Consider the following 26,662-nt stretch of genomic DNA (forward strand, 5'->3'; position numbering starts at 1 on the left):
AAAAAAAAAAAAAACCCCCCCCCCCCTTCCCCCAAGCTGAAGCTGAGAGGGAGAAAGCATCATTTAGATTCGAATGCAGAGCTGGGTAAAGAGCAGTTATACCACGGGGTGTTCATCCCCTTGCCTCTACTAGCCTCCCCTCCCCCCTCCCCCGCAAGCTCCCCTGAACCCCATTCCCTCCCTGGCCCCTGCCCTTATCTTGTCCTTCCAGTTTCGGCGGCCCAGGCCCGACCTCTATGCAAGGCAAGGCTGCATCTCGACGCACAAAAAAAAATCTATTTTAATGAGAACTCAAAGTCGATGAGATTTCACCCCGCAGCCCGCAGCCCCAACTGAGGACCCTAGGCTTTGCAGAATGAAAAAGGCGCCAACGTATTAGAAGCATCCGAGGCACAGAGGGCAAAGAGAAATGAAAATAACCGAGTCCATCGGAAAGTGAAGGGGCAGCGTCCCTCGGAATGTCACCACACCCCTCCAAAGTGCTGAAATACCCCCCCAAAACCTTTCTTCACCATTGCTCCTCTTCTACCCCTGCCCCAGCTCTCCTCCGTAATTTCACACCCATCCCACCGCCTAGGAGGCCAGTCTGAGGGAAGGGGGAAACTCATGCAACGTGCCCGCTAGTTCCTTTAGCCAGAAGAGGAGGCCCCTTGGGGGTCGGGGCGAGGGGGGCACTTACACCGGTGCTCCTATCCAGCGTCCCCCCACTGGCCGCGGTCAACTTCGTGGTGTTGAGCCCCACCAGCGAGGGCAGTGTCTGAGACATCCAGTTGGTGATCATGGCCATGGTGCTCAGCACAACCCCAATCTTGAGCAGCGGCACCGACATCGCGGCTCGAGTCGCCTCCTCCAACCAGCCTTCATTCTGAAGAAGTGGCTTGGAGCAGCGCGCTGCGCTCCGGCACCTCCTCTACCTGCCTCCGCTCCAGCGACGCCACTCGCCCCTTGGACATCGTGCCCAGTTCAGAGGATGCGCTCTGTCTTTGCTCTCTGCTCCTGAACCTCAGGCTCACTCTCCTACCTTCCCTCCCTCTTTTGCCCCCCTTTTAGCCAAGAGGTTCTCCGATCTGGCACCGCACCGCGGGAAGGAGAGAAGTGGAGCGAGGTCTCCTCCTTTTGGCCAGCGCGGGGGGGTAAGGTGGGGGGTTGGAGGGTGGGAGAGGCGCTCAGGCTGCGGAGACCGACCGGGAAAAGGCAGGGACCGACTACGGCCGGTGAACAGGGAGGGAGGGAGAGAGGAAGACAAGGGAGGGCGGGGTGCAGCTAAAGAGCCGGCCACAGAAGCCCTAGCCTGGTAGTGAGGACAGGGGAAGGGACTGGGGTTGGAGGGAGTCAGAGAGGGGAAGGGGCTTGGAAATATTTCTTCCCCCCCCTTTTTTTTCAAGATCCCGCTCTCAACCCGCCAGACGTCTTCCAGGTGCTGAGAATTGGCATGCCTGAAACTGACTAAGGGGCGGGCTGAATAGGGGAGGAGAAGGGGTAGAGGGAGGATGGAAGGGAAAAAGAGGCGGAGACCTGGGGATTGGTGTAGAAAAACGCAATCTGATGTCAAAATGGGTGGATTTTTCCTCTCCTCCCTCTCGTTCTTGCTCCCTGCTTCCCTCTGGTGGGTGAAGCAGAGACCTACAAGCTTCTGTCGTTAAACGGGTTGGAATTACAACCTAGGCTTATCTGGGCCAGTGTCGCTACTCTGGCTTGCTCCAACAATCTTTCTCTCATTGTGTCCTCCCTCTTCCCCCACCCCCGTCTCTCCTTCCTCTCTGTTCTTCCGTTCCTCTTCCTTTTCTTTCTTTTCTGCGGCTCTCTTGGCTCCCTTCCCCATTGCTTGATTTTAGTATGGGCGGCAGGCTGCAGTCACCCCCAGCTGACATCGCCCAATCACCAGCTGCTCCTTAAACACGAGGCGCCCCATCTCCCCACAGGTATCCAACCCTTCTTTTCAATAGACCCTCTCCAAAAGGCAGAAGGAGCTTAGGACAGGACCAGTTCCATTTCTGGCTGTTAGAAAGGGGGTGGTCAGAGATGTAGCAAGGGCATGACATGCTCTCAGAGCTACTGGGTCTTTCTAGATACCTTGGCTAGGTTTAGCCTCCTGTCCCTCCTTTTCACCTCCGCCCCATCACCGAATATACTGCACTGGACTGGGGTGGTGGAAAAGGTTGCCTCATACCTCTGCTCAGAAGTTCTTTGTCAGCCAGGGCCAAGAAAACCGTTTTGAAATCTGTGCCCTAGTATCACACCCTGCCATCAATACTGCAGACCAAATCCAAGAGTTTGATTTGGATTTACACTTCCTTCCTTCCTATCCCAGCTCACTAATTCCACCACACATTCAAAATGAGTCCAGCTGAATTCAATAAAAATAAAGAAAGAAAAGAAAATGTATTGTTTGTAACTGGGCCACCCAAAAGATATGGATTTCAGCCCTGGTTCTGCCACCAACTTGTGGTCACTTCTGCTCTCTGGGCCTCAGTTTCCACATCTGTAAAATTAGGAGGTTGGAATTTACGGTCTGTAAGATCTCTTCCAACTGTAACATTCTGGGATTCAGTCCCAGCCCTTTCAGTTCCTTCCTTCCTGTAGTTTGGCCATTTGGATTGGTGGGAAACTCCAGGTGAGCAAAGGAATGTGTGATTCTAGAAGGGAAAGAAATTGAGGAATCCAAAGGGTCCCAAACATCCCAACCAAACCTGATCCTGCCTGGTTATGCCTCCTAGTATGTGCATGGTAGTGGGTATATTTTTCATGGAGTCACCTATTTAGGTGTATTGTGAAGGGTGTGGGGACGACTGAGCTGCAAAAACTGCTCTTTCCTGTTCCTGATATCATTCATAGATCGATAGGTAGATAGATAGATAGATAGATAGATAGATAGATAGATAGATAGATAGATAGATAGATAGAGAGATAGAGAGATAGATAGATAGATAGATAGGATGGAGAGATGTGTGTGTGTGTGTGTGTATGTGTATGTGTGAATTTCTCTCCTCTGGCAATCTGCAGTGTCTTGAGCTTACTATGGGCCAGGCATTTGCCACTGATTCATCAGAACCCGCTGCACTGACACCTTCAGAAATCCCCATGTTAATAGCATTTTCAAATTTGCAAATGACGTCTAATCTGAGCTGAAAACTGATCTCCCTAAGCCCTTAGATCAAGGTTTTCCAATCATTTTGGTAGAGAAGACACCCTTATAACCCTCCCTAGTTTACTCTTTCTTTCATACTCAGGTTACCATTAAAATACTCCAAGCCTGACAGGGAGATTAAAGATTAATTCTGTGGCTGAATGTAGCTAATGCTCTCTACATATAGAAATCCCATGGTCTGGCTCTGGAGAAATCAATGGACCCTTAGGAACATGTTTCTCCATCTGCTCTTAAGAATTCAAGGCAAAGGAATAATCCTCCGTGGTGTCTCTATTACCCTTTCCAAACTTACGGCCAAATAAGCCAAGCACAATTGGATGACAGAACTCTGACACAAATGGGATTTTAATGAAATTTTTAGAATTACATTGGCACAATTCTCTGCATGTGCATGCGGGTAGGGGGCTGGAGACTATCCACTCAGATAAACAAAACTAAGCAATTTCTTGTTTAATTATGAATGTGATGCTGGCAAGCACAGTATGTTCAGGGTTGGAAGCTGAATTCCATTTGTTGGGGAATGGTGCCATCTTCCAGTGTAAATTGGTATTACAGTCTTTATTGTTACCAAACAGACCCCCATCAGCTAAAGAAATACTTTATGGAATTTTAAACGCAGGTAGCCCACTGAATCTCAGAGACAATCTCTCATTTGCTTTCATTTAAAGAAATATAAAAAAGGAATCTAGGCCTGGATAATCACTCTTGACCTCGATCTTCAAAGACCTGAGGCAACCACCACATTTTCAAATTTCCCCAGCACAGGTTGGACATCATTACACCCTCTTGATACAGAACAATAATGCCTTAATTCTTTTAGATTGATTTGGGTGTTTCCCAACTGGCATCAATCCAATAAAGCAAAACAAACCTGAGGTATGTGTATGTGAGTAGTTATAGAAACAATGTTCTAATTAGTACAAAGAATTTATCATAGCATAAAAGGTTTAAAACCAGAAGAAACATCAGAGATCATTTAGTGCAAGTCTTTCATTTTATAGATGAAGGAATTGAAGCCCAGAAAGGTTAAATGATTTACCCAAAGTCTCACAAGTAGTTCTGCTCTTAGTCATGAAGATGGGGATTCAAGTGTTACCTCTGACTGTGTTACTGGGCTGTGTGACCCAGAGTAAAACACTTAACCTCTTTATGCTTCTGATAGCACTATCAGACTTGCTGATAGGAGAGTTGCAGAGAGGAGTTGCCACCTGCATTAGTGCAATAGGAAGGGTTGCCAGGGCAGACAGAAGCAAGATATATCATGTATTTATATACCAGTTCCTAAACTAAGCTGTGGAGTATGTTGAGAAGTCAAAGTGGGAGGAAATTTGAAGGGAGACTACTTTTAAGCACTCATTATTAGCCCAAAGCTATTTAAAATTCCCAAATTGCTTTGCCTTGCTTGGGGAGAGCATAGGGAATAAACTTTACAAAATGTACAGAATGTATTATTGAATAGAAAAAAAGTAACTTCTCATACTCCCAGAGCTGAGATCCTTAGAGATTTAACTCCCAGATAATCATAGAGCTATTTTCTTTCCTTTTTGAAAAAAACAAAAACCAAACTCCTCCTGATTTTGAAGTAGAAGCCCCTTGATGGTTGGGACTATATCATTTTAGACTTTGTAATCACAGTGACTAGCCCTACACTTGGCATATAGTAGGCTCTTAACAAATTTTTGATTGATAGAAGTGTCTGTGATTTTGTCATATAGGTCATATGCCATAAGAATTTACAATTGCTATTATTCTTGAGTCAAGAACCAGCTTACTTAGTTATGCTTTTCAATGCTATACACACATTTGGAGAAGCATTCAATAAAATAACATTAAACCGAGTCGAGCAAGAAAGGGATGCTTCAGACAGGATTCCTATGTGGGATAGAACCACAGTTAGCTAAGGTGACTGCTAAGCTAACTGTTCTTTTCTTAGCAGAGAGAAAGCTGTATCAAGGTGTATTCCTAAGAAAATTGAGATCTCTTCATCATCACTCTTCTCATTGAGTTCTGCTCTCTCTCTCTGTCTCTCTGTCTGTCTGTCTGTCTGTCTCTCTCCTCTCTCTGCCTCTGTCTCTTTCTCTCCTCTCTGTCCTTCTCTTTCTTCTCTCTCTCCTCTCTCTTCCTCCTTCTCTCTCTCTTCTCTCTCTTCCTCCTCTCTATCTCTCTTCCTCGTTCTCTCTCTTTCTCTCTCTCTCTTTCTCCCCTCTCTTTCCCTCTTGTCCTCTCTGTAAATAAAAACAAATATACACACATATAGCATATACATATGTACACATAGGAAATTTGCGCCACAAAACCACCAGTGGTTCAGTTTAAAACACTGACAGAATGTCAAAAGACACTATAGAGCGCACTAAGACATTTGCTTTTCAAGGGAAGGCAGTATAGAGAAGGCTCATTACCTCCAGGCCTAAGCCATTAGTCTCATTATTACAGAGAAAAAGAATCAAATAGATAATCATTCATAACACCTCAAGGTAAAGCAGACTAATGCCCTCTAAAACAATTAGAAGTGTCAGCAGAGCAGCCAGCAACAAATTCAATCTGATTTGGAAGGATAAAAAGTACCTTTAAAAGTAAATGAGTGCTTTTTGTAAAAATGAAGGGAGCTGGATTATGGGTTCCATGGTGTCAGCCAACATCCAGAACACCTAAAAGGAAATTTTAAATAGAAACCTGAAATTTTCCTGCCCTCAACAAGGTCTACCTTTACAGTTTTTACAGCTCTAAGACAGCCTGACTGCCACTAAAACAGGCCTAAAAACCAAAATCTGAAAGCCAATTCTATTATTAACCACAACAGCAACCAAACCCCCGAAATACAAGCAACAATAACAAAACAAAATAATGAATAGCCTTGGGGTAGGGTGAGCAGCCAGTGTCCGTAGAGTGTCAGGTGAGAGATGGTGAGGGGGAAGGGGGAAGAGGAAGGCTCTTACTGGGGATAGATAGACTTCTACTTTGCCTAACAAGGAACCATTTACTCTATAGTCCTGTGATTTATTAACAGTTATAAATATTGTCCAAGTAGCTCCAGCATTGCAGGGCAGCCAAGGAATATTGAGAGCTCCCTCTCATCTGAACATCTAATTGTTTTTCAACTAATACAAGGTAATGGGGTGGGGGTGAACTTTGTGAATGTTTGGACTTTGGGAAACTCAGAGTTTAAGCTTTTATGCTATCAGAGGTAGGGTAGTGCAACAGGAAGAACCCATAAGACCCCTGCTAAGTCCCTTCCCCTTTTCTAGGTTTTAGTCATCTCATCTGCAAAAGGGGGCAATCCTTTCCAGCTCCAACAACATTCTGTGAGATATATTTACAAGTCATTACAAACCTTTTTATTCTCTGAGGTTCAGCAGTTCTTTAAAAAAAAAAACCATCGTGACAATAAAATTGGTGAACATGGCATGAACACAGATGAGAAAAATACTGATTTCAATTGATCATGAAATATTACTACTCCACTGTCTACCAAGCGGCCAGAAACCACACTATTGGCAAGCCCACATCCAACTCCCCAAAGGGGATCATGTGGAAAAGAAGAAGCAGCATAATAGGGGGCCAACCTTGGAGTCAAGAAACCTAGGGTTCAAATCCTGTTCCTGACACATTCTTACCATGTGACCATGGGCAAGTCACTTAGCTTCTTGGTGACTCAGACAAACCTCAAAAATCGAAGATATTGACCATTTGCAGATACGCATGGGCAGAAATATGAAACTGAACATCTAGGTATAATAAAAACAAAACTGCTATTCATCTGAGGGTACAGAATGCATTGGAAATTCTGCACAAGAAAGATCAGAGCTCTCTGACTCCTTGCAATCTAAGGACCCATTTTCTAAATTCTTTTCCCTACATTGGGACTAAAGAGTCACCAGCCAGTAATAAAAATGGTGTCATATCACATTTTATAGAGATTTACAGTTTTCAGCGAGCTTTCACACATTCATTTAATCTTCACAACAACCCCATGAAGGAAATAGGGCAGGATTCCCCTTATTTTGTAGATGAAGAAACCAAACCTCACAGAGGAACCAGTGGTCTGATGGGTTCTTCCCTCTGTGCCATACTGCCCCTCTTCACATAGTTTTAATTTGGGGCCCTTAAAGTGAAAACATTCACTTAAAGTGAAGGGTAACACGACCATTCAGTTACAGACCAAAGACTGGAAATGCCAGATTTTCTAACTCCTACTCCACTTAAAGCATTACATTGTTAGACAGCTTTGATTATTAAAAATATCTTCCCTATGTTAACCTGAAATCTATCTCTTTATAACTTTTCTCTGAGCCATATGGACTAAATATCTTCCCTCATCCCCATGACAGTTCTTCAGATATTTGAATAGAGCAGTTATGTCACACCTCTGCTTAGTGTTTTCTTTTCTGAGCCAAACATCGATATTTCCTTCAAATCATTTTCTATGGCATGATTTTTAGTTCTAGTCTTTATCCTGGGTCTCCCACTCTGGTCAGGTGCCAGTTTGTCAGTGTCTTTCCTAAAATGTGACACTTGTAACAACAGAGACCCCAGATGGGGTCTGAAAAGCACAGAATCCAGGGAGAACACAGTAGATAGCACTTGGACACTAATGTTATCTTCAGTTGCATGAATATGATGGTGTTTTCATTTTTTTTCTTTATTTTAAGGAACTGGATCACACTGATTTTTAGTGCGACTCTGCCCAGACCACCCTTTGTCACTCGCTAAGGAGGGAAGAGGGACAGGGGCGTGAGGAAATACTAGAATTAATGGAGAGAAGCATGTCTAAATCAACACTAAGGAAGTAGCATATGTGATTTTAATTAAGTAATTGATTAATTCATACCAGAACCAAAGTACAAACTGTACAATATTATAAACATACAGCAATACAAAAATACAAGTGTTCCTTGGACCTTTGAGCATCCCTGAGTGAGTACAAAGAGAGCAGTTACACACATTAAAAAAAAATACTTGAAAGGACTTTGTGACTTTAAGGTTCTGGTAGTTTCTGTTTTAAAAACAAGCTTCCACAGCAGTCTTCTTTCACCAGGGTCTCTGCTGCCTTGAGAAGAACTGCAGCATCCTGCCTTCCTGCCTTGATTCACACAGTTCCCTATATCTGGAACACCAGCACCACCCTTCCTTGGTCGACTCTTAAAGTCCCAACTGTCCTTTAGAGTAGAGGTGTCAAACTCAAAAGCTGAGGTCACTAAACTCTAAGTAAGGATACAAGTGGCTTAGAAAAGGATCCCTTAATGACTCAGAAAAACACATATTAACACTACCTAGGTTCTATTATATTTTATTTACTTTATTTAACATTTCCCATTTACATTTTAATTTTGCTCAGGCTCCGCTCAAGAGTTGTGGGCTACATCTTTGATACCTTACTTTGATACTTCAGAGGCAGGAGTGTTTTGAGGTTCAAGTGAGATAATGGATTTAAAGCACTTTGCAAATCTTAAAGCTACTCAAATGCATGTGATTATTGTCATCTTTAGTCTGTAGTTTCCAGGCCTCCAGTCTGGTGATTTCATTCACAGAACCTTCTACTGCACCCCTGTTGAGTTCAAGCCTTGTTTATAGAACAATACAGTGGTGTGCTGGCAAATGTCTGATAACTAGGCTCTCCCTTATAAGATATAGTCACATATACTTTAAGTTTAATCTTCATTATTGGCATTTTATTAAGTTTAGAAATCAACAAAACAATAAATCAAGCGCTGATGATCTATAGCAATTGCCAATTTCAGAGGTGCAAATCCTCCTCCTGAAAATTTAACTATCTACTCCTCTCAAAACCTATTTATAAGTGGCTCCAACACACTCCTGTTTGGAGACCAGTTCAAATGTCATCTTCTCTATGAAGCCATTCTGTGATCTGCCCTGTTGAGGATTCAAGTCAACAAACATTTTTTAAGCATCTACCATGGGCAAGGCATTGTGTTAGGCATTGGAGATACAAAGAAAAAAACAAAAAGCAACCCTTTCTTTTCACGAGTTTTGATTCTATTGCAGGATACAAAATGGAAACAAGACAAACTAATATGATTTCAGAAGGGAGAGGAACTAACAACTAGCGTGGAGGCAGTAAAGGCTCCTCAAACCACCTAAAGATCCTAATTGTTGGGGGTGACTACTTTATACCTCTCCATATACTTACTATGAATTATTTTTGTATTCTAACTATGTGTTTGTGTTTCATTCCCTTATGAAGTTAAACTCTAATGGGGGGGGGTGGTAATTGGGTCCTATTTAAATTTCAACCCTCTCCCCAAACTAATAACAATGAGAATGCTTTAATAGGCACTTAGTCAATATTTCTTGGTTGATTGAGTGATGCTTCAAAAAGCAATTCATCATTCCCCTCCATCCCAAATATTTAGCCAGATAAAGCCACAGCTTTCAAGTAGTAAAAACCCAGATCCTATATTTCAGAGGGCAGGTACAGTCAAATACTCAGAGGCCAATTCCAAGAATACTAAATTCCTGGAAACAGAATCATTTAACCTAAACCATTTGCCCAAGAGAGTCCTCTGAGTCATGCTAGGTTCTCTAAACATGCTGGAATATCACACAGGCACCAGAATTGCTTCCAAAAGAGATGTCTAGGTATCCTATTTCTTTCCTTTGATTCTCTATGATCTGCTCATGCCAGAATTTTCCCATCTGTAAAGTGAAAGGGTTGAACTAGATGATCTCCAAGAGTCCTTTCAATTCTGACATTCCACATTCTGAAGTCCCTTCCATATCTGACATCCCATGTTCCAACTCTGACAGTCTTTTTAAAGATCCCTTTTGGCTCTGATAGTCTATGCTCTAAAAATTCTTTCTACTTCTAATATTCTATGGCCCAAAGGCCCTTCTAGCTCTGAAAATCTATTTTCTAGTCTAAGGTCTCTTCCAAAATGGTTCTTCTGTGATTATTCTTAACAAAAATGGAAAAGGATTATGAACCTAATCCCTTTCCCTAACACCTAACACCAGTCATACTAGGACAGGTACCTGGAGGATATCCTCTAAGGTCAAGCTTTCCCTAGAACTTTTAACAAGAGAGCCCATTTAGCCTGAAAACATAAGGAACCTCCTTTTCTCCCTCATCTCTCCTTAGATCTCTCTAACCTCTTAGCCTGCTTGCTAGTTTTGTACAAAGATCAAAAAAGGCCACCATGAATATACAACTGGAATGCCCACTTCAACACATTAAAAGTGAATTTTTTTGTTAGATAAGCATATTGTCAGAGTTCTATCTCTAAGACACTGCTGATATAATAGGATCTCACCATCACTAAGAAGTGTGCATCATGAGCTTTTGCATCATGACATTTCCATGTGCTCATAGAACAAGCAAACAATAGATTCTATAAGAAATTCTCACCTAGACTAGCTTGACAGTCCCTTACATTTGAATAGTGCTTTATAATTTACATAGCCCAGTACATCTATCTATATCTATCTAAAATAGATATAGGTATATGTTTTTATATTTTCATCTATGCCTCAAGACAAGCCTGTAATCATACCTAAAGCAAGCTTTGTTATCTCTTTTGCAGGTGAGGTTCAGTTAAGACACAGGGAGGAAACTATCTTGCCTAAAGTCATAAGACTAATACTGTAAGGGAATAGAACTCAGTTCCTCTGAATCCCAGTTCAGTCCTCTTTCTGATACCTCAAATGGCTCCTCAAGACTAAATAAATATGTCTTTCATCTACAAAGCACTAAGGATGGCAATTAGAACAATTCCATTGCCAAATAATTTTCTTTACAGTGGACTCATTATCTTCACTGTTATGTTTTGAATGCTATGCCAAGTGCAGTAAATGAGATAATTGGAATTATGGGTATTTCAGAAAGTTTGCAGGCACAGAGACAAATGTTCTATTTGATTACAGAAACTATTGCTTCTTATCCTGAGGTCATGAGAACTGTGCTTTCTCTAAAATCCCAGGCTCCTAAAAAAATGCCAATTCAGTGAAGGGTCTATATATATAAACTTCAGATTTAGGGTCATGGAATTTTAGAATTGAGACAAAGGGTTGGACTAGATCTTTAAAGTCACTTCCAGTTCTGAAGTGACGTTTTTGCATTTGGGAAACTGAGATCTCAGAGTCACCTAGCTAGTAAGTGGTAGAGTTAGGAAAGAAGCCAGGGGTTCTGATTCCCAACTCAATTTTCTTTCTACCACAAAGGGTTATTGGGTTCCTACCAAGTCTCAAGGTCAACCACAAGTAAAGGATTTGGATATTCCACAAGATATCCCAGGAAAAACAGCTCTCAAAGGTATTTCTAAAAAGGTCATATTTATTCAGTGTGTATCAGCTGCTTCATATTGGCTGCTTTCTAAGTGTGCTAAAGCTCTTTGCTTCCCTCTTTGCTGTCTCTGACCTCTTCTGCTCATTTCACAGCATTTCAAGCACATGCTGTGTTCCTCAAAGGCAAAATAATAAATAGGAAAAGGAACATTTTCATTTTTCATCTTCTCTTCCCTCTTTTTAGGCCCCCATCTCCACCCACTACAATCCAAATCACATTCATGTTGGGGAATAAATACACCAGTTGTTATGACCTCATGGTTAGTGGTTTCAAAGTTGTGAACATCATTCAGGGCTGAAAATTGGCTTCTCTGACTGTCAAGGCAGCTTACATTTGCCATGGATCTAATTCAGTTTAGCTAGTAATTAGTTTTGTATTACTTTACACGGTGATGTTAATACTGATTACAAGGCCTGATAACTTTAGCAATAAATACAACCCAAGGCAGAAAATTACCTTTCTTTTTATTGGTGAAGACTGAAGTTAGTGGGATGAGACACAAATTGCTTTATGAGATGAAGCAGCTGCCTCATGCTGCAGATTTACAATTTAATACCCCCACTGTCATTGTAGCTTTGCAGTGAGGGCTATCTACAGCTGATTAGTACTGTCCATCCACTAGTACTTCCTTAAACCCTTAGAATTAACAGCTTGCTTAAGTCCAAAGACACCACAATGCCCATTAATGGCTGAACTTGGGAGAGCCTTCCACCTCAATCTGACCTATGTGTTGCCTGGTACTAAATATCCAATTATTTCTCATCTTACCATGAGCTTCCTCCCTCATATGTCACATCTACAGGGCACCCACTACACACAATAGCAATCCTACACTGTGGTCTACATGGTTCAATTCCCCAGCTTAGCTGATTTGATTCACTTTAACAAATATTTCCTGAGTCATGAATACAAGAAACCATGCTAGGCAGTTTGGATATAATGATAAAAAAAATGGAAGTTCCTGTATTCAAAGGTTTTACATTCTACTTGGTGGGATGGAAGAGTGCAGTATTATAGTATATACCCATAACAGGTAGAGTATGATGGAGGAAAGAGAGAGATCCAAATCAAGCACACTAGAATAATTTTGAGGAAGGAAAGAACATTTTTATTTGAAAGAAATATGGAAGGCTTCATGGAGGAAGTGGCATCTGAGCTGAACCTCAAAGAAAGAGAAGACAGATTCTTTAAAATCAAAGATAAGAATAGAATATATCCCAGGTCTGGGAAGATAGCATGTCTGAATGGGCATAAGCATGGGATAGCATGTTGAGTTAGAAAAAGAGCAAATTGGTCAGTTTGGTTGGAGGGTAAATAGGGCAGTAATTTAACATAAGGTCAAAAATGTAGGTGGGAGTCAGATTGTGAAGGCTCTTATGTACGAGGCTAAGGAGAATGTATTATATTTCATTAAGAATTTGGGAATTTTTTTTTGTTTTAACATTGCCTTCATTTCCAGATCTATCCTTCCCCTATCCCCTTTCCTGTGAGTCATTTTTTGTAACAAAAAGTTTTTGAAAGGGACAAATTAAAAGCATGTCCACAAAATTGATCCATCAATCAGCCAAGTCTGACAGTATGTGATAGTCCGTCAGTTCCGCAAGGAAGGAAGGGAAATGCATTTTCCTGTCTCTTAATCTAGGACAAGTTTAGTCATCATAATTACACTTTTTGTTTGCATATTTTTAGTTTCTTTCAGGAGACTATTTTATGTTAAAGATGAACTGGGAAGGGGACAGATGAACATTCACCATAGTCCTGTGTTGAGTCCTATAAGAAGCACAAAAATACATAAGGCACTAACTACCCCTGTTCTCCTGGAGATTGTTGCCTAGTTCAGCAATAATGGCTCACATTTTTATAACATTCTCTTTATCATAATTCTATGAGGCAAGTAGTGAAATTACTATCCCCATTTTAAAGTTGAGGAAGGTGAGATTCTGATAAAGGAAGCTACTTTCTCATGGTTTCTCAGGGAGTAGGTTTTTGAGGTAATGTTGGAACCTTGGTTTACTTATTCTGATTCTAGTTCTCCCCCCCTCCCCACTAAAATGGAGTATGTATAGAACTAAATGGGATGTTAGAGATCATCTAATCCAACTCCTTCATATGACAGGCGAGGAAAATGAGATGTAGGGCAGCTTGTCAAGGTTATACAATCAGTGAATAAAAGAGCAGTATTTGAACTCAGATTTTTTATTCCAAAGTCAATATTTTTGTTACTATAGCAACATACAGGACCTTGCACATAGTAGGTACTCTGTAACATTTAGTAACTAATGGCTTTGTTCAGAGTAACTTCTATTGGATAGGTGGTGCAAATGTAATAAGGCCATTGAGACTGCCTGAATACGGCAAGCAGCATTTATCAACTAAAGACAAAATTATTATGTTAACAAAGAATTGTCTTTATATTGGCCAGGAAGCTTTATATCCTAAAGAAAAGAAGACTTGTGCCTGTGTTTAGGGGGTTCAGAGAGGTGTGGGTGTAATGGCTATCATGTGGAAAAGAGTTTAAACTAGTATTACTTGGCCCCAGGAGGCAGAACAAGAAAAACTAAGGAAGCAATTCATGTGGAGAAGAGACCAACAATTCCACCAGATTACCAAACAACTGCCACCCACAGGGTAGGTAAGCCAGCTTGGCTGAAGTAGCAAGGCATCTTGAGAGAAAGACAGGAGGAAGAATGGCCCAGGCAAATCAAAGTGCCATCGCTATCTTGACCACCATCTCCCCTCAGATGTTGATGGAGATAGCCTAGGACCTGAGCCCAAGACCCTTAGGAATAGCAATGCTTTTAGCTCTATACCTTTAGCCATCATAGTGAGAAGCAATCTCTATGGAGATGCAGTCTGGAAACTGCTTCTACAGGTGCTGCAGCCACAGCTACTGAAGAACTAGAAAAGAAAGTTCTTGTCATCAAAGTCCTTGGCATTGTCAAGTGGGTCAACATCAGAAATTGACATAATTTTATGAGTGTAAATTACATTAAAGAAAAGGCATTAATATCTGCTTTGCTGTTGTACCTTAAGGACGACAGGACTTTTCCATCTGACTTTCAGCTAAAATCCTCTACATGTTACCTCCCCCATCAGAATGTGAGCTCATTGAAGGCAGGGACTGTATTACTTTTCTATCTGCATCTTCAATGCTTTGTACAGTGCTTTACTTTCTTCATTCATTCATTCATCCATTCGCATAGATAAAAGTTGCAGGAAGGCAGATTTTGGTTTAATATAAGAAAAGATTTCCTAACAATTAGATGTATTTTAAAATGGAACCTGGTGACATGGGAAGAAGTAGATCTTCATCATTGTAGGGTCTTCAAACAAAAGCTGGAAGGTCATTTTCAAGAGATACTGTAGAGGTCATTTCTTTTTGGGTGCAGATTGAACTGGATGGTGTCTAAGGTACCTTTCAATTTTGGAAGTTTATGACAATCAAATCTCCTACCTTGTTAAAATCTTAAATGTGACAAGAAGTTATTTTCAAGTAGGTCACTATCAAGCACATTTTTATTTTTGGTCTGAACTTGAGATTTCATCAATGTGGGAACTTCTGCCAAGAAACTCCCTCTACTGAAACAAACCAGCAGTTCTTCTGTATCTTTTAGTCTTTGACATATGCCTAGGAGAATTGAGAAGACAAGTGACCTGCCTAGGGCCACATTGACAGTATTTGTCAGAGGAATCTTTAACAGACTTTTTAATGCAGGTCTTCCTGACTGCAAGGCCAGCTCTCAAACCACTATACCATGCTAAACTGCCTCTCAATTTTAGATCTGCCTTGAAAGGGAAAAGAAAGAATAAATGAGCACAACAGGATAGAAAACAAAAGGACAAGCCTTCACTTATCAGTATTGCTTTGTCTTCACTTCTCTAATCCTAGCAAGCATCTTTTTTCCTTCCTTTCCTTCCTTCTTTCTAATTTGAGGCAGTATTCCCAACGGGAAACTCATGCTGGAAGTAAGAAAAGAAAGGAAAGCTCCTCCAGGGGTATGCTCCAAGGTAGGTCTTTTAAATTAGCTAGAACCAAGCTCTTTCACAGGTGAGAGATTCAGGGGTGGCAGTCAAGAGAATATGGCCTGCCTAAACCAACTTGGGGGCAGCTATATCTGGGGCTAGCTATCTCTGGGGAGTAAACTTATGAAATAATTGGAGAATTTAGGGGTGGAGAGCAAACTGATCCATCAGTACTTCTTTCTGCATAGAGTGATTAGGAGATTATGGGACTGGCTGAGTTGCCATTCTGTAGCTAAACTATAAAGACATGAGTACCATTCCATTTTAAAACATATGTGATTTTTATGAAGTTTTTTTCCTTACATTCATCCAAAACTAATCTCCCTGTAACTTTCATCTGTTCCTGCCCCCCCCCTCCCCCTTCTATTTCTGCCCTTTGGGCCAATCTAATCCTTCTGCTGAAACAGGATCCCAAACTCAAATTTTGATTTCTGTGGGGTAGGGTGTTGTGATTCAAGAAACATTCTTGGTAAAATCTAGGAAGAAAAGAGGAAGGTAAGGTATTCAGCTGTATATGGCAACCCTGCCCTGGGTGCCAGACTTGAAATTGCAGAGCAGAGGAAAATCTACTCTTTGGGTCTGATAAGTCGGGAACTGACCATGGTCCTGAACTCTTAGGTGCCCATCTAGCGGCTCATCTAGCTGACAACCTCAGATTTGGATTCCCAATTCAAATCACTTTGGGTTTAGGGGAAGGATGGATTTGGTGGTGGGGTGGGGTTGGAGAGGTTTCAAATGAATTTAGTGAGAGCTCAAGAGGGTGAGAAAACCCATTTGCTACCACAGAGGCACTGCCATTAATTAAGGTTGAGTTGAAAGTTTCTCCAAGGAAAGAGAACCTCTTTCAAAAGAAACTATAAAAATGTGCTTGAGGAAAGAGGATGATGGTGGTAAGAAAGTCATTATGATAGGGGATGTCCCCAAGTGAGTCCAGCACATTCTGTACTGCTAGTTTCCCCTCAACTAGTTCCTCAGGGTAAGTCACAGCCAATCATCACCTGGGAGCAGGACAAGCTGAAACTAAATGAGGAAGCAGTACAACTCTGCTTAGTGACTGCAGGGAGCTAAAATGCTTAATTACAGCTCATTCTCATTTCCTTCCAGAGCAATTCTTTGTAGATCTGACCCTGCTTGGAGCCTGGGTGCATGTGTGTATTAGAGAGAGAGAGGGAGGGAGTCAAAAAGGAGAGGGAGAAGGAAGGAGAGAGAGAGAGAGAAAGAGAGAGAGAGAGAGAGAGAGAGAGAGACAGAGAGAGAGAGAGAGAGAGAGAGACAGAGACAGAGACAGAGAGAGACAGAGAGAGAGACAGAGAGAGAGAGACAGAGAGAAAGAGGAAATAAGCTGACCCCCTCTGTTTGCACTTTTCATACTAACCTCTTAAAAATTTGTTTTGCCTTGGACCCAAAACTCATAAATAAACAGAGCTAGTTGGCAGCCCAAGTCATAAAATCATCGACTTCCAGCGTGGCACAGACGGAGGCATTAAAGGACGTTTAAATGTCACCCTAAATCAGTACAACTATGAAAGGTTCCTTGGTTGTTTTATTTACACACACGTGCCAGGTTTATATTCACACCACACACACACATTCCTCCCTTTCTTATCTGTTACATGCACCTACTGGAGACATAAAAGCAGATAGGTAATGCACACAGTAGATTTACTAGATATATACATATTTAGATATCTCCCAAGTGATTATAATGGTTGGCTTGGAATGACACACACTGATAATGACACAGAATATACACATACTTAATATTGCATATGTGCCCATCCACACAAAGCCCTGAACATTGTACCAATAACACACTTCTTCATTACCCGCAGCCCTTTCTAGTCTTGTGTTTTAATAAGCAGAGACAATTCTCCTTTGTCCCTACAGTCATTCATACACTAAAAGGGGAATTGAATACAAAGCCAAATGAGGGTGATAGGGATATGAGTTGTGTTGGCAGATGGGGATGCTGGCCGCGGTGTGTGTGTTTGTATTGGAGATGAGGGCTAGTTCTCAGTGTCTCCGGAAATGCCAAGGCTAGGGTTGGTGAAAGCCCTGCCCTCTTCCTCGCTTTGCCTGCCTTATGCCTGGCATGAGAACTTTTAATTGGGGAGGTGGGTGCCTTGAACACCCCCTCACCGTTCTTCCCATCGTATAATGGAGAAGACGGTTAGCCCACCTGAGCAGAGCATCAGCTCCCGGGCAACCTGCCCTTAGTCTTCAAAAGCCTGGGTCCCAGCCCCCGCCCGCTGTTCGCTTCTTGCTCGGGGCTCGCGGAGAAAGCGGTACGCTGGCTGACCTCTAAAGCGGGCTCGGGATCCAGGGAAGGGGGAGGGGACGGGGACAGGGACAGGGGCGCAGGGGATCGGTGGCCAGCAGGCACCTGCTCCCCTACTTTCTCTGGCTTCCCGAGGGGCCGGGCAGCTCTAGCAGGAAAATGGCGTTGGAGAGACCTACTTGAGTGAGTTCAGTGCCCATCAGGATGAGGAAGAAGAGACTCAGAAGCTTGCTTGCCGGTCGCATCTCTCGCTCCCAGCTCCAACCTCCGGGCATGCGGATCCCCGGTCCTTTGGCGGCTGCGTGAAGTCGCTCTTCTCGGCGTTGCTGGCTTTTCTCTGATTTTCCCTCTCTTCCTCCCTCAGTCCCTGTGCTGTGTCTTTCAGAACCCGGAGAAGGCAGAGCTAGGAATCTGCTTTGCAAAGCCTCCACTTTGCATATTTATTATATCCCCAGTTTCTTCCCTTGCCAGTCTCCTGGGTTAGGGCTGGCTGTTTTTTTCCCCCTCCTTCCCTCTCCTAATGGCTCCCTTGATCGCGAGGCATTTGCGAAGAGGGATGCACTGGAGCACGAAATGATGGGCTCTGTCTGCTATGCCAAAAGTTTGCTTGGAAAAGGGGGGAGGGGGCGGGGTGGCGCAGGGAGGGCACACACAAAGCGCGCGCGCGCAGACACACACACTCACACATATACACATACACATACACACCCGGGAGGTAGCAGCTGGAAGGGATGGAGGCTGAAACAGGATGTGACATCAGAAAGGCGGGGGAAATTTAACTCAACTCATCCAGGCAGCGGAGCAAGGCAAAGGACAGAGGAAGACAAAAATCAGCATCGTTATTGTCTTCACTGCAGGTGGGAGCAGGTATATCGGGGGAAAGACCTGGAAACTGATGGAGAGAAGTGACAAAACTTGGTTGGGCAAACAGCTCCAGGCTCCCAGGACCTGAAGTCTGGAAGTTTAGGGGCAAGGGAGAGGCCCCCTGGAGACAGAGGAACTTAGTGGTCTGCGGGGCGGGGCTCTGCAGATGGTATAGCATATGTATGGAGAGTTAGTTTTTCTCAGGTGGCTTACAGCTGATACTCTTAGGAGGGACTGGGACATAGTAGATCAAATCACATAGAATGCTGGGGCTGCAAGGACACCTGAGAGAACATCCTGTCCAATCAACTAATTCTAAGGGGATCAAATGAGATCATGTATATAAAGTAATTTGTAGTCTTAAAGCCATATGAAGACTAGTTCTTCTTATACATGGGGAATTTGAGACCTGGAAAGGAAAGCAACTTATCTGAGGTCACACAAAAATTAGTTGTGGTATTGAGACTAGAATGCAAGTCTCTTGTCACTCAGTTCAATAAATGATCTTTTGACAACAAAATACTAAGCAGGAACTCACTAAATACCTAATGGATGATAGCAAAAAAAAAAAAGATTGACATTTAAATAGCACTTCAACGTTCACAAAGCACTTTGTGTGCATGTAATACTTATACACAGGGCCTACTATATGCCAGGTACTTTTTTTACAAATATCATCTCGTTTGATCCTCATAACCTACAAGGCAGGTGCTATTATAATCACCATGGACAGCTAGGTGGCACGTGGGAGACTCATTGTCTTAAATTCAAATCTGAACTCAGACACTCAATCCAGTTTGCCTCAGTCCTTATATGTAAAATGAGCTGGAGAAAAAAAATGGCAGGTCACTCTAGTATCTTTGACAAGAAAACCCCAAACACAGTCACAAAGAGTCAGACACAACTGAACAACTGAAATGTTACAGATGAGGAAACTGAAGCAAACAGGTTAAATTATTTGCCCAGGGTCACACAGCTAGTAAGTGTCTAAGGCTGGATTTGAACTTGGTCTTCCTGATCCTAGTTTCAGCACTCTATCCATTGTGCCAGGAAGCTTTCCCATATTCTTATTTAAGCCTCATAATAATTATGAGGTAAATGATCATTTTCATTCCCTCCAATCCTATTACACATGTGGAACTGAGACTCAGGGAATTTAAGTGTCTTTCCTAGGGTTACACAGCTAGTAATTATCCAGGGCAGCATTTAAACCTGTCTTCCTAAATCCAAGGCTAATGTTCTATTCACTAGTACACAATGGATGATTGAGAATGATGATGGATGGAATGATGAGAGATTGACTATGGGTTTGTGCAGCTCCTAAAATTTGAATTTGTAGATCCAACTCCATTCCAATACCCATCTCTGAGCACTTCATTAGTAAGCAGTAGGGAAGTAGCTACTGTCTTAAATGTTCAAGAGAAGGAAAGAATAATGGTGATGGTGTTTTCCTGAAGAGAAGCCATTGAATTCTGGAGATGTTGCTTTAGTGATAATGCACATTGGAGGTTATCTATACCTGTGGCACTAGAACCAGGCTCAATTCAATGATGTTTCAGAAAGAATCTTCAAGTCCAGTTACAATGACCTTGAAATATCTAACCACTAAGGGCCCTCAAAGACTCTATAAAACCCACCAGAACTCCTTGGATTAGGATTCCTTCATCTGAACTGGTCTGTCCTTTGCAATCTCAGGGGTGTTCTGCAATCTCAAGAATCTTTTACCCCCATTGGATATATGGTAACTCATTACTTCCATCCATCAGCATATTTGCCCTTCATTATGAATGGCAGCTCCCTCTTCCTCCCCTTCAAGAGTTGCCTCTGTTCCACCCATTGTAGAATACTTTTAGGGACATGGGAAACTGAATACCACCAAAAGCAAGGTAGACCTACAAAACTTGTCTAGGACTCAATTCAGCAAACACTTACTGACAACTATTGTGTGCAAAAGCTTTTTCTAGGTACTATGGGGGATACAGAAGTGACTATGAAATAATTCCTCTTCTCAAGGAGTTCAAACTTGGAATAAAGATAGTTAAATTTAAAAAATCCGAATTTCAGAATTGAAAGGCATCTCAAAGGTCATGTAGTCAAGCCTATACCTGAAAAAGTATCCTCTCTACAACATAACCAAAAAGTAGTAATCCAGCCTTTGCTGGATCATAAGTGAGCTGGAACTTGCTACCTCCAAAGGCATGGCACTCTCCTTTTGGAGAGCTCTTAATTATAGGAAGGTTTTCATATATCAAGTCTAAAGGAGGAAGAAAAAAACAAAACAAAGGGAGGAGGCAAAGATAGAAAGAAAAAAGGAAGGAGACAAACAGAAAAGGAATAGAAAATGCAGGTCATCTGGACTTGGTGACAGGTGTTTTCTTATCGCCTTCTTACTTATATTCAGCATCAACTCTCCATTACTCCTATTTGTTATGTCCTTTCCAATTCAATGCTTCCAATTTCTTCTTTATAGAAGATAAAACAAAATAAGAATTGGAAAGCTTTGCCTTCTTTCATGTATACACTAGCATCATCCCATGCCTGGACTGAAAAGTAGTCTTGAGCCTTACTTGAAGGTACAGCTAGGTGGTGCAGTGACTAGAATGTTTAACTGGAGTCAGAGAGGCTCATTTTCTTGAGTTCAAATCTTGCCTCAGACACTTAGTTTCTATGTGACTCTGGGCAAATCACTTAACCCTGTTTGCCTCAGTTTCCTCATCTGTAAAATGAACTGGAGAAGGAAATGGCAAACCACTCCAGAATCTTTGCCCCTAAAACCCTAAATGGGGTAATGACAACAATAGCAACACCTTATTTTACTCTCTTCTTTCCCCCCAAATAGCTAAAAATCACTTTCTCTTGTCTTGAGCCTTCTGTGTTAACTTCAGTTCATTATTCTGAATTTTTGCTTTCCTGAAACTATTCTTACCAGAACATGCCATGCTTTTGCATTCACCCTCTATTAATTGACCCTGCTTCAATCTTCTTTGTATGTCTTTAAAATTGATGTTGGTTAAGAAGTTCCTTGTGTCTCCAAACACTTTAGATCTCTTAACAATTTTTTTCTTTCCTTATTAGAATTGTTTCTCATTGTGTCTTTTCATCATTTCATTCTCCTGAGTTTTCCATCTCTTCTGAATTCCCCAGTGGAATTTTGGTCCATGGGATATCCATCTTCCCACTGAACTTTTTGAAATATATTCTCCCAAATGTATAAGTGAAGGTCAACATCTTCCCAATTTTCCTTTTTTTTGCCTTTTGGAGGGCAATTGGGGTTAAGTAACTTGCCCAAGGTTACAAGGCTAGTTTTTTTGTGTGTGGGTGTTAAGTGTCTGAGGCCAGAACCAAACTCGGGTCCTTCTGACTTTGGGGCTGGCACTTTACTCACTGCACTACCTAGCTGCCCCCAATTTTCCTTTTCTTTATCACAAACTCTACATGGAATGGTCACATCCTCCCTGAAGGTCCCATAATTTCCACGCAAGTAAGTAATTCCATGACTGAGGAACAACAAAAGTAATTCCTTCTTGTTGGTGAAAAATGAGATTTGAAGTATAAATCATGCACCCTAGTTCCTCCCATTTTAAAATAATCAAATCAAGAAATTATTAGCTGCTTTGCTTTTGGCAGATTGAGAACTTCAGCAGATGTCCTGATTGAGATCCTTTTCCCACAACTACTTTATCATGCTTATGTGCCAGGATTCTGATCCATTTCTGAACTCTGACTATTTCCACTTTTTGTTCTGTTGGTCTGTAGTATATTTTAGTTACTGTTTCTGTTTCTGTCTCCATTGATCTACACCCATATGTTCTCTCTCATGCTTCCTCTTTTAGTTACTAGATTTCCTCCTGGGTATAATCAATCAGCATTTATTAGGCACCTATTATGTGAGGCACTCAGCTGACTCACGGAGGATACAAATGCAAAGTAAAACAGCCCTAGCCCTCAAAAATCTTCTAGTCTACTGCAGAATGAAACAGGTACACAAATAAGCAATTACAGAATATAGGAGAGGCAATATAGTACAGTAGAAAGATCCCTGAACTTCCAGTCATAGGTTGTTATTATTCACTCGTGTCCACCTCTGTGTGACCCCATTTAGGGTTTTATTGGCAAAGATACTAGAGAGATTTGCCATTTCCTTCTCCAGCTCATTTTATAAATGAGGAAAATGAGGCAAACAGGGTTAAGTGATTTGCTCAGGGTCATATAACTATGTAAATACGTGAGGCCAGATTTGAACTCAGAAAGATCAGTCTTCAGGCCTGGCACTCTATCCACTGTGCCACCTCATTGCCCTCTAGTCCATAGGATCTGGGTTAAAATTCTCCAGCTGCTACAGACTTATCTGTATGACCTCTTTGGCAAGTCACTGAACTCCTCTGAGCCTCAGTCTCGTCAACTGTACAATAAGGGGGTTAGATGAAGAATTGCTGAGGTCCATTACATTTCCATATCTATGTTTCTTTTATTGTAATTTCAAAGTAATTTGAGGGTGGCGGGGGGTAGAAACAAACAGTACGTGGAATAAAAATAAAAGGCCCTTGAAGTAGGTGGCACTTGAGAAAATCTTGAAGGTTTAGGGAAGGGGAGATTTGATTTCCCAGACTCCCATCACAGTTGATGTGGTTACAATACATAAATACAGAGTTGCTGATAAGATAAGTCATTGACATTCTTTAGAAGTATGAACACCTGATGGAGTCTGAATACAGATGGAAGCATACTTTTTTTTTACTTTCTTTTTTTTGTCTAGTTTTTCTTTTACAACACAACTAATATGAAAATATGTTTTGCATGACTACACATGTATAACCTATATCAAATTGCTTGTCTTCTCAGTGAGGGGTGTGGGAAGAGAGGGAGAGAATTTGGAATGCAAAATTTAAAAAACAAATGCTGAAAATTGTTTTTACATGTAATTGGGGAAAATAAAATACTAAATATATATATATATTTAAAGTATGAACACCTCTCTTTGGCATAAGATAGGTTACTGGATTTGGTATCAGAAAGACTTGGATTCAGTTCTCTTACCTCAAGCATTTATTAGCTATGTAACTCTGGGAAAGTCATTTAACCTCTCTGTGCCTCAGTTTTCTCATCTGAAAAATGAGGGGGTCAGACTCAATGGGCCTTTAAAGTTCCTTCTAGCTCTAAATCTATGATCCTTTGATCCTATGGTTGAGTTAGACAGGGGCAAGTATTCTTGGTTACATTGAAAATTGACTACAATCTTGCAGACCTTTAAAAAAACTAAGCCATGCTTTTTTCCCCTGACATTGGAATAAGAAGCCAGCATCAGTCATCTTCCCAGAAAGAAGAAAGGAACTCAAATTGGTTAACTAGTTGGTTTCTAGTATATATAAGAAAACATACAAGCTGACCAGCCGCCGGCCAGAGGGACTACAAATCAGCAGCAGCTATGCCCATTTCCAGATTTATCAACACATAGATGTGAAAGACAAAGTGAGAGGTCAGTGCAGTCTGGACTTTGGGACCCAGTAAGTGGGAGTGCATGGGTTTTGCCCCGGGGCAAGAAGCCACTGAAATGGTGCCATGTGGCAGCTTCAGCTCCTTGCCTGCAGAATACAGGGGACCAAGCACCTGAGGGGTAATTGCTCTTGCTTTAACCTTCTTGGATCTGGATTGCAGTCTAGGGTGGAGGTCCTGGGATATGTGTCCAGCTTGCCAGAGTGTATGGAGACCTTAGAGAGGGCACCCAACTAATACCTCTGGCTGCTAAGAAAACCCCAGGGTTTGGGACGAAAGCTCCCCTGTCTGGTGGCAAAGTCCTACTGTGGCAAAAAGCTCAGAGGTCAAGTGACTGAGGGGCAAGATGACCAGGCAAAGGAAACAAAGCAGACAGAAGATTCTAACATTACACTCCTGTTTTGGGGACAAAAAAGGAGCAAAGCATGGGACAGGAGGAAGACAAGTGAAGTCAGAACTCCTGCACCAAAAGCTTCAAAGGAAAATACGGTCTGCTTACAGGCCATAGAGGACCTTAAGAAGCAGATAAGAGAAGTGGAGGAAAAACTGGGAAGAGAAATGAGAACAATGCAAGAAAATTATGAAATGAGAGTCAACAGCCTGACTGAGGAAAATAACACCTTAAAAAATAGACTAACTCAAATAGCAAAAGAGGCTCAAAAAGGCAATGAAGAGAAGAATGCCTTAAAAAGCTGAATTTGCCAGATGGAGAAAGAATCTCAAAAGCTCAATGAGGAGAATCATTACTTCAGAATTAGATTGGAGCAAATAGAAGCTAATGACTTTATGAGAAATCAAGATGCTGTTAAACAGATACAAACAAATGAAAGAATAGAAGGCAATGTAAAACACCTCATGGGAAAAAACCACTGACCTGGAAAATAGATCCAGGAGAGATAATTTAAAAATTCTTGGACTACCTGAAAGCCATGATCAAAGTAAGAACCTAGAAATCATCCTCCAGGAAGTTCTCAAAGAAAAGTTCCCTGATGTTTTAGAACCAGAGGGCAAAATAGAGGTTGAAAGAATCCACCAATCACCTCCTGAAAAAGATCCCCAAAAGAAAACTCTTAGGAATATTATAGCCAGGTTCCAGAATTCCCAGATTAAGGAGAGAATATTACAAGCAGCCAGGAAGAAACAATTTGAATATTGTGGAAACACAATCAGGATAACCCAGGATCTGGCAGCTTCTACACTGAGGGTTCGAAGGGCTTGGAATATGATATTCCAGAGGACAAAGGAGCTGGGATTAAAACCAAGAGTCACCTACCCAGCAAAACTGAGTATCGTGTTTCAGGGGAAAATATGGTCATTCAGTGGAATAGAGGACTTGCAAGCATTCTTGCTGAAAAAACCAGAGTTGAGTAGAAAATTTGACATTCAAATACAAGAAGCAAGAGATGCATGAGAAGGTAAACAGGGAAAAGAAATCATAAGGAACTTATCAAAGTTGAACTATTGACATTCCTACATGGAAAAACAATAATTGTAACTTATGAAACTTTTCTCAGTAGTTGAAGGGAATAGAAATATATCTATGTCTATATATGAGGGTATATGGGCATATGAATACATATGTGAATGTGTGTATACATGTTTACAGGTATACATAGATAGAGGGCACAGGACCAATTTAACAGGAAGGGATGATACTTAAAAGGTGAAATTAAGAGGCGAGAGAGGAATATAATGAGAGGAGATGGGGAGAGACAGAATGGGGTAAACTATCTCATATAGAAGAGGCAAGGGAAAATGGTTACAATGGAGGGGAAGAATAGGAAGGCAAAAGGGAATAATGGGTGAACCTTATTCCCATTGAATTTGGCTTGAGGAGGGAATGAAATACATACTAAATAGGGTATCTCACCCTCCAGGAGAGTAGGGGGGGAAGGGGATGAGAGGGGGAATGATGGAAGGGAGGGCAGGCTGGGGGTTAGGGAAGTTGGAAGCACCCACTTTTGAAAAGGGACTGGATCAAAGTAGAGAATAGAACAAGTGGGAGGTGGGATAGGAGGGAGGGAAATATAGTAAGTCTTTTACAATATATCTACTATGTTATTGTTTTGCACTAGCCACACATGTACAATCTATACTGAACTGCTTATCTTCCCAGTAAGACTGGGTGATGAGGGAGGAAGGGAATGAATTTGGAATTCAAAGTTTTAAAATCAAATATTTAAATATATATGTATATGTACTATTATTAATACTATTTTACATGTAATTGGGAAATAAAATACACAGGCACTGGGGCATAGAGATCCGCTGGAAAAGTCAAAAGGGGTATGGGAGAAAATATAGGAGAGAGCAGATTGGAGGAGGGGATATCCTGTGCGACTGCTATTTTGGGGTGGTGGGTAGGGGAAAAATGGGGAGAAAATTTGTAACTCAAAATCTGGAGGAAATGAATGATGTAAATCAGAAGTTAAGAAAGCATTTGAAAAAAAAATACTAAGCCCTGGGGTTGAAATTCAGTAATTCAGGTGGTCAAATCTGGAAACCCATTTCTCTCTCTCTCTCTCTCTCTCTCTCTCTCTCTCTCTCTCTCTCT

The 26,662-nt window shown here is 41.7% G+C and overlaps 1 protein-coding gene and 1 long non-coding RNA gene across 4 annotated transcripts in view; one reads left to right on the top strand and one right to left on the bottom strand.

Moving 5' to 3' along the window:
- The window catches only part of OLFM1 (olfactomedin 1), a 59,381-nt gene extending 41,054 nt beyond the window's left edge, over nucleotides 1-18,327 (bottom strand). Inside the window, exon 1 of one of the 3 annotated variants that reach the window (XM_069069222.1) lies at nucleotides 17,931-18,327. In XM_069069222.1, coding sequence (XP_068925323.1) covers nucleotides 17,931-18,026 — 96 coding nt within the window. In that variant the 5' untranslated portion in view covers nucleotides 18,027-18,327. Of the gene's footprint in view, nucleotides 1-679; nucleotides 1,485-14,260; nucleotides 14,286-17,930 lie in introns of those variants that run through there. The other 2 variants (XM_069069223.1, XM_069069221.1) reach the window with 2 other exon arrangements.
- A 174-nt stretch (nucleotides 18,328-18,501) lies between these two features.
- Nucleotides 18,502-26,662, top strand: part of LOC138147057 (uncharacterized) — a 42,783-nt gene continuing 34,622 nt past the window's right edge. The window contains exon 1 of the long non-coding RNA XR_011164696.1: nucleotides 18,502-18,608. This is a non-coding gene — a long non-coding RNA (uncharacterized lncRNA). The remainder of the gene's footprint in view (nucleotides 18,609-26,662) is intronic.

This window comes from Petaurus breviceps, unplaced genomic scaffold, assembly GCF_028583685.1.
Source record: "Petaurus breviceps papuanus isolate PSGF00001 unplaced genomic scaffold, PetGlider_PUasm1.0 90779, whole genome shotgun sequence".
Lineage (NCBI taxonomy): Eukaryota > Metazoa > Chordata > Mammalia > Diprotodontia > Petauridae > Petaurus > Petaurus breviceps.